At 43.5% G+C, this 14,281-nt stretch overlaps 2 protein-coding genes across 8 annotated transcripts in view; one reads left to right on the forward strand and one right to left on the reverse strand.

Moving 5' to 3' along the window:
* Positions 1-14,281, forward strand: part of Dop1r2 (dopamine receptor 2) — a 97,871-nt gene that overhangs the window by 67,685 nt on the left and 15,905 nt on the right. The gene's annotated exons all lie outside the window — the stretch shown is intronic.
* LOC143216669 (uncharacterized) overlaps positions 1-14,281 on the reverse strand; it is a 27,413-nt gene continuing 13,132 nt past the window's right edge. The window contains exon 1 of the mRNA XM_076439954.1: positions 1-14,281. This exon is cut by the window's right edge and continues 13,132 nt beyond it. Coding sequence (XP_076296069.1) covers positions 10,945-12,828 — 1,884 coding nt within the window. The 5' untranslated portion in view covers positions 12,829-14,281 and the 3' untranslated portion in view covers positions 1-10,944.

The following is a 14,281-nucleotide window of genomic DNA, read 5'->3' on the forward strand; positions in this document are numbered from 1 at the left end:
ATAAGCGTGGTTTTTAAAAAGTCTTTTTTCATATATTTTCTTTATTTTCTACTTTTTAATCTTTTTTTAAATGGAACGCAAGATATAGTAATACTGGTATGAAATATATAGTTAGATATAGAAACGCAAGATATGGAAATACGCGAGATGTCTCTTGATGGAGTCCGAAATTGTCCGAAATGGAACTGAATGAACGGAACACCATACTGAGTGAGCTCCTTCGGTGCGGAATGGGTCAGTGGAGTAGGGAGCGCTGGCCCGGGAGTGGGAATCGCTGAACGCGATGACGTACTACCGAGTGTCGCGCGACGAGGCGTGACGGTTAATATTAAAATTTTTATTTTTCTGAACGCACAGTTTTTTTTTAAATATTGCATTGCCATCCAGTTCTGAGCTATGTTTAAAGTTTCAAGTCTCTAGCTCATCGGGAAGTGATTTAAAATTCGATTACAAGATTTGACGCATACAACAACAACAACAACAACAACAACTCGGCAAGCTAATATAAGCGTGGTAAAAAGAATCAGTTAGGAAATTTGTTAAAAGTGGAACAAATCACCTTTAACGTATATACCTATTTATTTTACATTCGTGTCAAGGGATGAAATTTTGTGAGGATCGATGTAGAATTTTCAAAGGGTGATTTCATCCCTTAAATTCGTGTCATAATACGATCTAGAAATGCATCGCAAATAGGAGGAATTGTACATTGAAGCATGTTGAATTTATGAAGGTGAATTTCAACCCCTCAATGCTACTATGTTACAAAAAATAATGACAAAAATGGTTTTGTGTTACATGATTATGACTTGCCCTATTTACACACAAAGTTTTCTAATTTTTTTTAATTTTAGTGGTTCCGTGGCTGTCCTTGTTAGTTCCTAATGAACACGTTTGCTACTTTTGCACCGGAAAGATAGAAAAACATCAGAGACTTTTCACAGTTGCATTTCATCGTGATTAGCCAAAAAGCAAAATACCGACACTGAACAAAAATATTTAAATTCCATAGAATTATTTGAATACCGATGGCACAGTTTTCATTTAAAATACAACAAAACCGCGAGAAATATCGTAGATAAATTTTTGAGAGCTCATTGTAAATGTGAGACCTCCCTTAAAATGATCACGTTAGAATTAACATCGAAAAAAATTATTTAAACTCTGTGGAGCCGCTGGAACAGCATGACAAGTGCAAGAGGCTGTTGCACCGAGCTGCACCCGTGCTGGAACTTATTTATCCTCGCGGTTCTTGGTCGTTTCACGGATCGGAGATGACGATGGAACAACAAGGGTAGCCCTGTTAACGAAACCGGAAGCGACCGTGATTTCCGGCTGTCGTTGTCGTCAGTCAGGACAATGTTAAGGGAGGAAGGGGGGTGAGCTGAAAACGAACAAGCGGAAGATTCTCCTCTGATTGGGGCGATGCTCGTAAATGAGCTATCGGAGTTTACGTTCTAATGACAGCGAAACGTGCGCCGAATGCATTTCTGCCGGCAATCGGGCCAGCGTGCGCGACATACCAAACCGGAAATCGATGACCGTGCAACAACGGCGACACAATGAATTTTGCCCGCGCCAATTCCCAGCCTGCAACACCTCCCCCTCCCCCCACTCCTCCTGCAACCGATTGCCGCGTTAAAAAGTTTACCGCGGCCCGATATGTACCCGGAAATGCACTCGCTCGGCCTCCCGTGCTCGTTCAAACGAACGGCATTAAACCATCATTCGGTTAATTCCCCTCCGACCCGCGCGAAATTAACAAAAATTTCATTAACGCTCGACGGGGCAGGCCGCCGCGCCACGCCGCGCGCGCTCGCTTTTCTAATTGTTCGAATCGGCCGCGCGAGATCCAATTAATACTTGTTCATCGAATAACCGCCGACATTACACGATCGACGATCCCGATTTGTGGATCAAATAGAGAGGATACTTTGTGCTCGATTCGGGGACTCATGAATCCGCGAAATTTATTTATTAGGTTCAGTTACACATTATTTCCGGCGTTAGTGTGTCTAGTTTGTTTATCGTCGAAAGAATTATTATTATTAATGATATTATTTGTAATGATAAGTTTTGACGGAGCTTCTGACAATCTGGGTCTTGATTGACCCAGGTATTACGTTGTTGCGGTGAATATTGTGTACGATTTGGGACGCGTCTCACATTTTAAAAGATGAGATGTACTACGTTAAGATAACGGGGAATTTATCAGCGGTCCGGGCCGTGTCCTGTCTGTAGATCATGAACTACGGAGTACAGGATCTTCCAGGAAGTTCCTTGCCTCCATGCACTCACGGAATCCTGATTAATAGTTACGCCCTGGGCTATCTCTTCTATCTACGTTTCTCTTCGTTCATTGCGTCGTTGCCTCTCTACGACCCGTCTTAAGTATCTCGTCGACCTTAACCTCGACTAATCAACCAAGGACGCGGCTGCGAGGAGTGGGAGGAACGTGTACCAAATTCGTTGCCGAAAACAGGGTCGTCGGGTAACTCGCCTCGATAACGCCCACCGATGCGCCCTCGTTAATTAACTTTTCGCTACACCATTTACTCCTTTCTTCTCTTTCCCCATTCCCCAAGATAATGTGGTCATCATTAGACCGCGGATCTTCATGCAAAATAGAAATTTTGTTCAATCAACAGAAATAGAGAATACATTTTCAGTCAATTCCTGTCTGTTGCAGCAAATATTCTATCTTGCACAAAGAATATCCTCAGTATATACATATTATTGTGTATTCGACAGGCCGCAAGTAAGGGGAGCAAAAAGTCCCATAAACATCTCCATCGATCGTCCCCGATCAGGATCGACAAGTCAGACCGCTCCGGGCGTTTTAAAAAAGCTTCCATTTTCTTGGGCTGGCGGATATTATTCCATCGAGTATATGTTATCAACGCGAACGTGGTTTCCCGGGCGACGGCGCGACGTTGTGTGTGGGTATACACACCTTTCACTCGAGACCGCGAATAAAGCGAAGAAGATAGTATCTGGCACGTTGACGATGTTGACTCCTCGATAACGAGATATTTCCCTCGCGAAACTCCCGACTCCCGGCGAAATGTATTCCGGGAACTTTTACGCCCGCAAAGGAGACGAGACATTTTTCCATAATTACGCGATCAACGGGACAGGGGCGAGAGCGAGAGAGAGAGAGAGAGAGCGAGAGAGAGAGAGGGAGAGGGTGAGAGAGAGAGGATGGGATTGGACGAATTTGCTATTTTCCCCGTAGAAATTTGAAATTCAGAGTACCGCTCGCGAGGAAGTCTGCGACGCGATGCGTTCGACGTTGAAAGCCGCCGGCGATGTAACTCGAAGAATATTTCGAATAATTAACATGAGAATGATGGAGCCGCACGGTTGACAATCTCTGCCTCGCATCTCTGCGGCTAATGCTTCCAACCATTCACTGACAATTGTTTTATGTTTCGCTCTTTAAAGAACGTATCCGAACATTTAAAGTGTAGATTTTGCTTTACGATATTTTCCATATATTTTCATATGGTTTAATATGTATAGGTAAATTATTCTTCATTATGTAGTACTGATATAAATTTTTATATCTATTTTTACGTAGCCTGTTCTGTGAGCTCGCAAAATTTCATTTTCAGATCGAAAGGGCTCTTTTCATTTCAGCGAGTTCTGTGAAAGAAATAGAGGGGGGGGGGAGGCTCTCGCGTTATTTTCAGGTGCTCGAGTAAACTCGCAAATATTGCGAACGCGAACAGGAGGCCAGGTACAGCCGGGTGGATCAAAGAGTAGTTGGGTCCTATCTATCTTTGGCGTGCGGAGTCGGGCTCGAACGGATTCCGCTATTCGAGAACAGCTACTCGAGCCGACGAACGTCATAAACGAGCCATCATCGAATACGTTCGGAACGAGGGGTAGTAGTCGACGTATTCGAGAGGCCATCCTCATCGTCGACATGCAAAGCCAAGCCTTAATAGAATTCTCCCCCCTCTACCTGGAACTTTCCTAATTAACTCTTCGAGGCTCGACTCTCCCACCACTCACCCTCTCTCTCTCTCTTCCTTCATTGGTGCATCCTCCCCTCCCCCGGTTCTTGAAGATTGCGCTGTTTAAAAGATCCTTTCGAATCCCAATAGACCTATTATACGAGTCGCTAAGACCCACAGTCGGAGGCATCGTCTGGTACGAGACTGGCGCAGCCATTGGGGCAGATATTTGAAAAACACTCGACCCGCCGTATTATTCATCCTTCGATCCTTCAACCCCCTTCTCCCTCTCTTTTTCTCCGAGATCGATCTATCCGTATCGGAGATATCGTCCGGGATGAGCTGCATTATTCAGCAATGGTTCTTAATTGTTTGCTCGTGGAGCTCGGAACGAATGCAAATGTTGTTTATAAAGGCATATACACGCTTTCACTAACAAATAAAACTGACGAAGTCCCGTCGAATCTAAAGGATTAAAATTGAAAAACATGCACGAGGTGGGTACCGACGGGCATTGCTTTTGTGGATTGCTCGGCTCGTAACGGATCCACGCATCGTTGGGCAAGGGTTAATCGTTAACTTCTTCAAAGCGCAGTACGTCGCCCAGAATATCTCTCGTTTACGGTACGCAAGAATCGACGCGAAAATTGATGCGCCGTATCACCGGCGCGGCGTGTCACAATGGAAAATGAAAAGGGACACACGGGGATGGGCGGAGGTTTTCGGGACAGGGGTTGGTGGGTTTCGCACGAAGGGAGCGAATATAAAGTTATCAACGAGTGCGATCCAAATCCGCAGCCCCGGCTTAACAAGATTTTCGCGGTTCGAAATGAATTTTCATGGACGTACAGCCACGCGGAGAGCCCGTCGCGTCGCCAAGAATTCGCCCTCAGCGATCACGTTTCCCGCGTGTTTTTGCCAACCCCGCTCTCGCGGATATCCGTGTCCCGAATATCGCGAGGTTCGTTATCGTCCGGCGACTTCTCCGTGTCGGAATTATTACGTTCAATTGTCCCGCAATGATTCAGAAGGCGAGCTGTGACGCTACATTGTTAAATACGCCCGGTGACAATTGTGCGGAGAGTTGCACGGAACGAGGCAGTTGACGTAGCAACTCTTGTACGAGCAAAAAATGTAGAATTGTTGGAGAATTATTCGGAATTATTATTGTTGGGAAGTTTTCAAGAGAATTTTGAAATGTGTTCATCCACAGCAAGATTATGGATTTTTCAAAATTGATGTGGTCCGTACTGCGGTGGAGAGCTTGCAGTTCTATCAAAATTTGAAGGTTTGTGAGAATGAATTTAAGGATTACACGCGACACGATTCAATCTCCTTGCGCGGCTCAATTTCGTTATATAGCAAACCCATACGCCTGTGCTGAAATAATACAGCCTCGTTAGTGTATTCAAGGAATCGCAGAAACTGTCCGAGTCGAAGTTATGCAATGTGGACACGGCACACGTTTGTAGCGAGACGCAGCTGTACGCGATACTTGGATAGAATAATTATGTAAATGGCAATCTCGTGTGTGCCAGTCGATACGTATTTTTGCTGTTATAATGTTAAAAGGTAGCAAAGGTTACAGGAAATCGATTAAACATCGCCTTCATTAATAAAACCAACTGGCATTGTGCTATGGGACAATCGACGTTGAATGCAGATTTTAGCGAACAAAAACTGTGATTAAATGCAATATTTCCTTTAATACAATACTTTTTCTGCAGATATGAAAAAGTGATCTGAAATTTCAATAAACATTATAGACCAAGAATTGAGACCGAAACAGCTTTATTTTCCATATCGCGAACTGGTTTACTAGCGGAGAAGTTGTTTCGAACTACAACAGAGCCGTCATCTATTGTATTTCGCACGACATGTGCACACATACCACACACGAAATCTACATTCTACTTGTTATGTGTGAACAGCATCGAGGAACACGTCGTATACCGCATCGTTAAAGAATATTCACAGGTGTGAGAGAACGAAGTCAGCCAATACCGTTTTCTGGCACCGGGCAACCGAGTTTCTCTGTCTTTTTGCCCTACAAGACAGGTAATCAGTTCAGGAAACCACGATAACGCGATAGACGGTCCCGTAGTCGCGAACGAAGTTTTCGTTGTTCCCCTTCGTGAAACTGAAAAACTGTTTCCTTCCTATCGCGCCGGTTATGTATAATATTTTCTCCGATCACGGTGAAACACAGAACGTGTAGTCCGTTCCATGTTTTGTTTGATTGGATTCAATCGAGAATCGAAATACGAGAATTATAACCGGAAACAGAACACCGTTGTTGAAATCGATTCGGAAAAATGGTGAAACCACGGTAACGATGTTGCGATGGGCTAACTGGGTTCATTTGTAATTGGGGTCGGACCCCTGCGAAGACGTCTGTCAAACTTCACTAAACATTTACCGTGGATATTCAACCTTTGCTTTAAATATTGCCGTGGGACGTAACTCTCTTTTAAATTATTTAAAAATATCGGAGGCTGCAAAATGGTAACACGAAGTAAGAGAGATGTGGATGAACGTGAAATGAACGAGCCCCATTAATTATTCAACAAACATGATATTCATAAATATATTAAAAAGATGTAACATAGTACACAGTACTCGACTTGCGAGGCACATGACTCGTTCCTCATTGTTTAAATTTATTGAAAGCTGCGTAATCCCATTGTCCAATAAACAAATATATTCATGAATACATTAGAGAGCCTTTAATAAAGTACAAGGTACTCGACTTCCTCGGGACACAACACGTTCTGTAATTATTTAACAACATCAGAGGTTGCAAAATGATATTACAGATTAACAGGAATGTACAGAAACTTCAAACGAACAAACTCTGCTGACTAATTAACAAACACAGTCACAAACAAATTCAGACTAATCACATAAAGTGCGCGAGTGCTTCCGAAACGAACGATGCTGGCAAAAGTCACGCCAGCGCGATCCCGACTGTTAAAGTCTAATCGAACAGGGTAGCACACACGTGGCACAGTCTCTAGAACTACACCAGGTTCCGAGAAAATGACGTCGCCCCGAAAATTGCCGAAGGAAAATATTTCCCATCGTGCGCGCTCGGTAATTCGGCAAATTCGGGACGCTAATTCGGTGTTAATGGGCTCTCGTCAATTAAGGACGGCGACTGTGCTTTAAATTTGATAACCGAGCTCCCGGTTTTCCGTGACTGGAGACTTCGGCGAATTCCTACGATTTTCTCGGGGAGTGAGGGTAAAACGAGGGAAAATCGAGAGCCCCGAAGGAACGATTACCCGATGTACACAATAATCCTTCGGCCCCGGGGCGGGGGTTAGTTTTGCGAGGACGACGTAATATCTCGTCGACTGTGTGTCTACGGTTCTTGTAAGCGGATTCCGCTCGGATAAGTCCTACGGCGAATCCGTCGTCGTCGGAGAAATAGGCAACGGTGGCCTCGAAGCGATACGCAAATACACCGAATTCGCACGCGGTAAATAAAGCGGCGAGGGACGGAGATCCGCGACACGAATGATCGTTTACCTTTTAAAGCGACCTTTTATCCTCTTTAATCGCCGCTGACGCGGAAACTGCGTGCTGTACGGCCGCTCCAATGATTTTATTGTCGCCGATGGCATAATCGGATTTTTTTAGAGCCTCCTCATTGGACACCGTTGTCCCTATCTGAAAATTAGTTGCTTATTATCTGGGGGCGGTCTATTACCCTTCCCTTATCCCCTATATCAACTGGTGGCTGGAATAATTAGAACAATTTTGTTTGTCGCTGTGATTTCTTTCCCTTTCTGTTTCCTGCCAGTATTAAATTAATTTTCTTCGTGTTGTTTTTATAGACTTTTTAAAAAACTACAGAAAGCTTAATACTTATTGTTGTAGGAAGAGAATAGAAAATTTTGGTAAGGTAGCATGTGTGTTTACTGACGTATGCAGCAGTTTTGTGTTATTCAGAATGAAGATTGACTGGTCCCATTTTTAGTTCGGAAAAGATTGAAAATGAACATTGGCAGATGCCCTTGTGTGAATGATTATGACGTACGAGTTTTGTACATGTTGTAGACGCGAGTTTCCAGATAATCAACAATTGCAAATACGGGAACGCAGGGAACGTTTTTGACGGATGATTTCCAAATGGAGAAGTTCAAGTGAATAAAATATTAGGACAGTGCAAAAGCTCGTGCCCGATTCCTCCTAGCTGTATTTTAATCCGAAATCGGACATGAAATTTTGCACAGACCTAAGGGTCTCTAGAGAAATTTCTGTTTCACCACACGAGGCTCTTAAAATGGCATAACCTGATTTTGACGGGTTTCACCACAGGACCGCAAATGAAGTAGATAGATTCACTTGTCCCCGCAGTCTAAAATTTATATTTTAACGACCATAAAAACACGGTGATTCGCCGGTTTAACAATCGAACAATCCCGAAGACAATTCCTGAAGGGGTGGATTTAACCGGCCGTAAAACACGGCGAAATAGAAACACCGATAAAATCTGACATAAATTTTATAGTGCTCGAATAATGCGGTTGATATATAGGGGATGATAAAATTCATAGTTGAGGAATTATTACAAGATATGAAGAATTTCGAAAACGTACAGGAGAGGCCGGAGAGCGTACGTTGATTTCTGCGAGGGTTTTTCCGCGCGCGAGAGACCGCGAGATCTGCGAGTGTAATTCGTTAGATCGTTATCAGAGGCAGACTCCTTTATAACGGGACGGTCGGCCATACGGATTCAACTATCTGAGAAGCAGCCGGGGAAATGACGTTCCTTTTACGAGACGTAATAAATCGACCTTGTCCAGAATCACCGGCTCCCTTCGATCCCGGGGTCGGGGAGTAGAACGAGTCCGGTTTTGGCCGTGAATAAGCCGGCGAGGATCGTTCACCGGGTTCGATATACGAGGGTCGAGATTAAGCATCAAGAACAATTTTTCCGGAGCTGGGATTTCCACCGCATTTCCCGCGACAGTCTTCTCGAATGGTGGACCGAGGACAGAAAAACATCCTACAGTCTCCATCCGGTGAATTAACCTTCGGTTGATTTGGTTTATTCCTGGATGCAATCGTTCTAATTAACCCGAAATTATATACAGTTATTCGAATTAATATTCATACGCTCTAAAAAAGACGATAACTTTTTTGATATTGTACGATACGATCTTAACTTTTTCGGGAAGCTAGAGCAATTAGTTTGCTACAGGATGTGAAAAAATTTTTCCCAAAATTACAATTGATCGGAATTGTAGTAAAAATAGTAAAAGTTGCATTTTACAACTTTCTTAAGTGGACCTATATTGAAAATAGGAGGAACTCTCTTACAAATGTCCACGGATCCAGATGTGTAGATTCACCCCTAGGACGGATGACCATTACATTTTATAATCCTTTTGCACCCCATACAATTGGCAAATATTGCAATCTAATTTAGAGTCATGAAATTGGTGAAAAAAAATTTCTTTTGGAGACTCCAGGATTTTCTTACCTTTTCTCGTGGAAGCATCAGTCTTCACGGAGCAGAAAGAATGAAGGAGCGAATATCCTTGAACGCATTAATCTCGCGCGTTTAATTAACATCGGCGCCAGGATATGAAACCATCCTAAGCCATTTCATTATTTTTTGGAGTTGAAAGGGCCAACGGTGGCTGAGAAAGAAGAAGTGTAATATTCTCAAAACGAGTTAATCTCGATACTTGAATTTTCATCAGCTTGTGGATAATTGGGGGTGAGTTCAAACAACAGAAATATAACATAGTGGAAATATTCGTTAAAGAAGTTCTTAAGGCATTTTCTGTGGGGAAAATGACTATTTACAGTTCTCAGAAGACCAATACTGTGTCTACGAAAGAAGAAAACATTCTCGAACCGAATTAATCTCGCTCGTTTAATTAACGTCAGCGTCGGGACACCGATTAGAGCCAATTAATATAATGGAAACTTTCCGGAAAAGAGTTTCTTAGGTTTTTTCCAGGGATACATTTTTCTTCATGAAGCACAAAGGATGAATAGTGTCCGTGAAAAGAGGAAATATTCTCAAATTGTGTTAATCTCGGTCGCTTAATTAAAATCAGTACGGGGACAGCGATTAAAGGCGTGATTGATACAGTCAATATTTCTCAAGCGACACTTTTTATTTTATTCGACGAGGTAATTACTCTTTGGAGGGCTCAGAGAACCAATAGCGTCCCTAAAAGAAAGATAAAGATTCTCCAGTTTGAAAATTTTTAATAATTCGTATATAAAATAGTAATAATTCTAAAATATTCGTTTGTGTTCTCTCTCTCTCTCTCTCTCTCTCTCCAATATATTAGACATACAATTATTATGGATACTTAATTATTAGATACTCGAGACGTGTGGCCAAGGTGGTAAACGACAAACGGCGAGCACCGTGCAAATAACCGTGGATAGCATCCACGTCCACGTCCTTGACACGGATCGGCCACTCGAACGGTTTCGACAAAAAGGTTACAGCACACCTAACTCTCGCGCCCGTCCGCTCAGCCGCAATCCAATATCCGTCTATAATTCATAAAGCGAAAGCCGATAATCTATGGTAAAACGGTACCTCGTCAGTCGGACGTTATTCTTCTACGAGCGGCGACAATTTATCCGACGTGCGACTCCAACAAATACCAGTTTGTTACACACACACAGGAGTCCGGTCGCAATTCGCGATCCCCCAAGGGCTGGCGGATTTAATAATTTTCAACGCGAATATTCTATATTCACGTGTTCCACGCGTACAAAATTCATGTGTCCCCCTATTCAATACCGACTTACAAATTCGCACGGTTAAAGTTATTTCTTTCGACAAATGACGCTCGTTGAATCGAAAATTTTCCGTGCATATTTACGGCCGAAGAATGCTCGGAGCCTGCGATTGTTGTAAATTATTATAAAATTTAGTTTTTGTAATAGCGAATAATAGTCTCTGGGCATCGTCGATTAAACGAGCACTTTCTCGACCTTAGAAAAATCACTCGAGCATCTTCCAAGGGTACAACATGATCTCCAGAATCAGTATAATAAGCCCAGTCCCGAAGCCAATAACCATAAGCAGAAACACTGGCACAAACTGCTGCAGATGCAAATTCGACTTATACTCATCATCCTGTGCCATAGCAAACAGTCTCGCTCGAGTATCGTTCTCCAAAGCAAGGCTCACCATAAAATCAAACATCCCATAATCAATAACGTGTTGTATCCTGGAATTGATCATGCTCAATTGCGGAAATCCCTTCCAAGTAGCCAACGATACAGGATAACTACAGATCACGCTAGTAGTCATAGCATAAGCGTAAGGAGTTTCAACTGCTTTACTCCTTGAAGAATTTAACGCCACCACCAATGCATATGTAGTATTTCTGCCGGACAGAAGGTCGCTAAGAAGCTCGATGTAAGTCTCATAATCGAATACCTCGAGCTCGTCTTTCAAGTTATTTATAAACTCCTGATAGTCGTCATAAGATTCTACGATACTGAAAAAAGCTGCGGTGCCACCAAGTTTGATAGAAGAAGCCAGCAATTCCTGCGTGGTTTCAATCTTCATGGTAGACAAATTAATCAGCTGATCAGCTAGCGAATCTATGTATAGTTGAGCCAAGAAGAGTCCGAAGATGCTCCAAGATATGAAGTGAACCCTTCTAGAGGGTCTAGTAGGCTGTTTGTACACAGCAATTCCAATGATCATCGCGAAGATGTCGAGGCCAGCGACATCGGGCAGCATGAACACCTTGAAGAGAGCCCCAAGCACCAAAGACCCACCTATAGCTGCCCAGACAAAATTGTTGAAAGGTTTGATCAGTCCTTTCAATGAAACCTCGGGGATCTTCGGGACCAGCCAGACCACCTCCACCATGTCGTAGGTAGTTGAATATTCGATGTCGTCGTCGCGGCTCTGCAGGATCCTGCCGACCACAATGTCAGCCTTCGTGTCGTCGTAGAGCATCATCCTGACCTGTTCAGCAAAACTGGTATTGTCGCTCCATTCGACTTGTTGCCTCACGAGGTTCAGATCCTTGCTTATCTCTTCTATCAGGCAACCTTCAAATCCTTCCAGATGGTCTGATCCATTGACGGTGAAGACAAAAGGAGGCTGGACCAAATAGGCTACCTTCAGGTAGCAATCGTTCAGCTTTAATGGTCCAATCGTCTTTAAATCCTTCCAATCTCCATCCTTGCATTTTCCTAAGATTTCAGGAGCAGCCGGGGTGCAGACACTATCAGGTTCAAAGGAGAGGCTACCTGCTACCAGCATAGAGTCCCCTACTTTTCCTAAAATTGCTATAATTGATAGCTTCCTGTTCCACATCGCTTCAGAAAGAGCCGCAGCGTCGTATAAGAAAGAATCTTCGTCATCGAAGCTGTCCAGCAAGATCACCACGTAGAGGCATCCTCTGTCGCATGGATCTAATATGTAGAACTGACTTTGAAGACTTTCAGCTCTAGGCATCAAGAGAATAGCGCTAGAAGTCAGCTCGCCGTTGTTCGAGTAGAATTCAAAGTCCACCAATGGTGAGTGCGTGAAGAATGCATAGTGGCTTTTCAACCAAATCATAAACGGCTTCACGATGTCAAATACGTCTTCGTCGTCGTCCATAATGATTAATGTACATCTGGAGGGGTCCTTTATATTCTCATTCAGATAGCTTTGAATACAAGGAATAGATGAAACGACATTATCCCGTTTCTCTCGGTCGACCGCGATCTCGTTTGAGATCAGTCTGCGATCGCCGTTAGATCTCTCTTGTTGGTAGACTTCCAGGACCTCTAGCGACATGGAGAAATCCTGAGGAACCATAATTGTGGACGTAGAGAATACTAGAGCTAGCACTATGATCACTGGAGTGAAGGAATACATGTCTGACCAAGATAGAGCCAAGATTCTTCTCGGAAGGTAGCTACTACTTTTCACTGCTACCTGGACTATTGATGACGCACAAAGAGTTTAAGAGCTAGCACTGCGATCACTGTACTGAAGTAACACACATCTGCCCAAGACATTACCACGACTGTTCTTAAAAGTTAGCTGCTACCTCTCGCTGCTAGCTTTCGATTGGTCGACCAGCAAGATAATCAAGGACTCCATGTCCTCTGCTAGATACCTATCGTTCTAACGAGCGTGCAGTTTGCTAACGCTCTCGATACTATGATAACAAATTCATGTTTACTTTAAGGAACCATTCAATTACCAGTTCATCCCCAGTCGATTGACTATTTGCAAAATTGATGAGACTCTAATCTCGGTCCGTTGGAGTAGAATTTTTGCTTGTTTTCGGGGGTTTGCTACTACTTGCAGAGCGGGGATTTTTTCCAGAGATAGGCTATCGCATGTTTAGCCAGCCCTATGCAAATACTTGCGTCGAACCGATATACGGGACACGGTTTCAGTCATGCGATCGTGACGTGGAACCGTGACCAAGTTTCGAGCCCGGTCTCACAATGGACTCTCGCGAAGGTCGCGTTATCGGCACCGGTTTTTCGCGGCTGATCGGCTCCGAACTGGCGTCCCCACGCCCCTGGAACCGTTCCGCTGGCGTCGGCACGCGTGAACGCTGGATTTCGGGCAGAGTTTGCGAGCGAAATCCGGATTCCTGCACCCTTTGTCGGTCCGCATACTCTCCCGTTCTGTCATCGTTCGCGGGATCGATAATTCGACGGCCACTCTTTGGAATTTTCGCGCCACTACGCGGTTCTTTTGTCCAGGAATTATCTATACTCCATCCATCGAGACGAGTCAGTATATCTCAAGTCGCAACTGCGTGCATTTTTCTACCTTTATTGACTCAACGAAGTCGAATGAAATATAATGATTCTGCAATAAGTTTGGTTGTGGATTTGCGAAATGGACCCAGGTTTTTCTTTAGGTTTTACTGAGGAGTGATGGTCGATTTTGCAAGTTCCTGTGTTCAAGAGAAATATGATACGTTGAGAAACTTCGCGAAGAGAAACGGTCGCATGAGAATGAGCAATAAGAGCTTTATCTAACTGCCTCTGACGGCGGACGCTCGAAATTGTTTAAACTGGGGAGCTCTTTGATGCGTTGGAAGCGATAGTGAAAGTATTTAGTGAAAATATCGAAACTAGAGATACTGTGATGAGATACTATGATCAATATGATCGTCTTTGTGAGGTCTGTGGAATAAAAATGTTCTTGCTGATGTATCATATAGGGGATGTCGTGGAAAATATTTTAGAAGAAATCATTTGCTGATTGCGAGTCAGTCTTCAAAATGTTATATAAAAATTGCAATCAATGCTAATGGACACGCGGGGAAATCTCTTCAGAGTCTGAAGACAATTTACAGGTTCGT

The sequence above is a fragment of the Lasioglossum baleicum genome, chromosome 15, assembly GCF_051020765.1.
Source record: "Lasioglossum baleicum chromosome 15, iyLasBale1, whole genome shotgun sequence".
In the NCBI taxonomy this organism is placed as follows: domain Eukaryota; kingdom Metazoa; phylum Arthropoda; class Insecta; order Hymenoptera; family Halictidae; genus Lasioglossum; species Lasioglossum baleicum.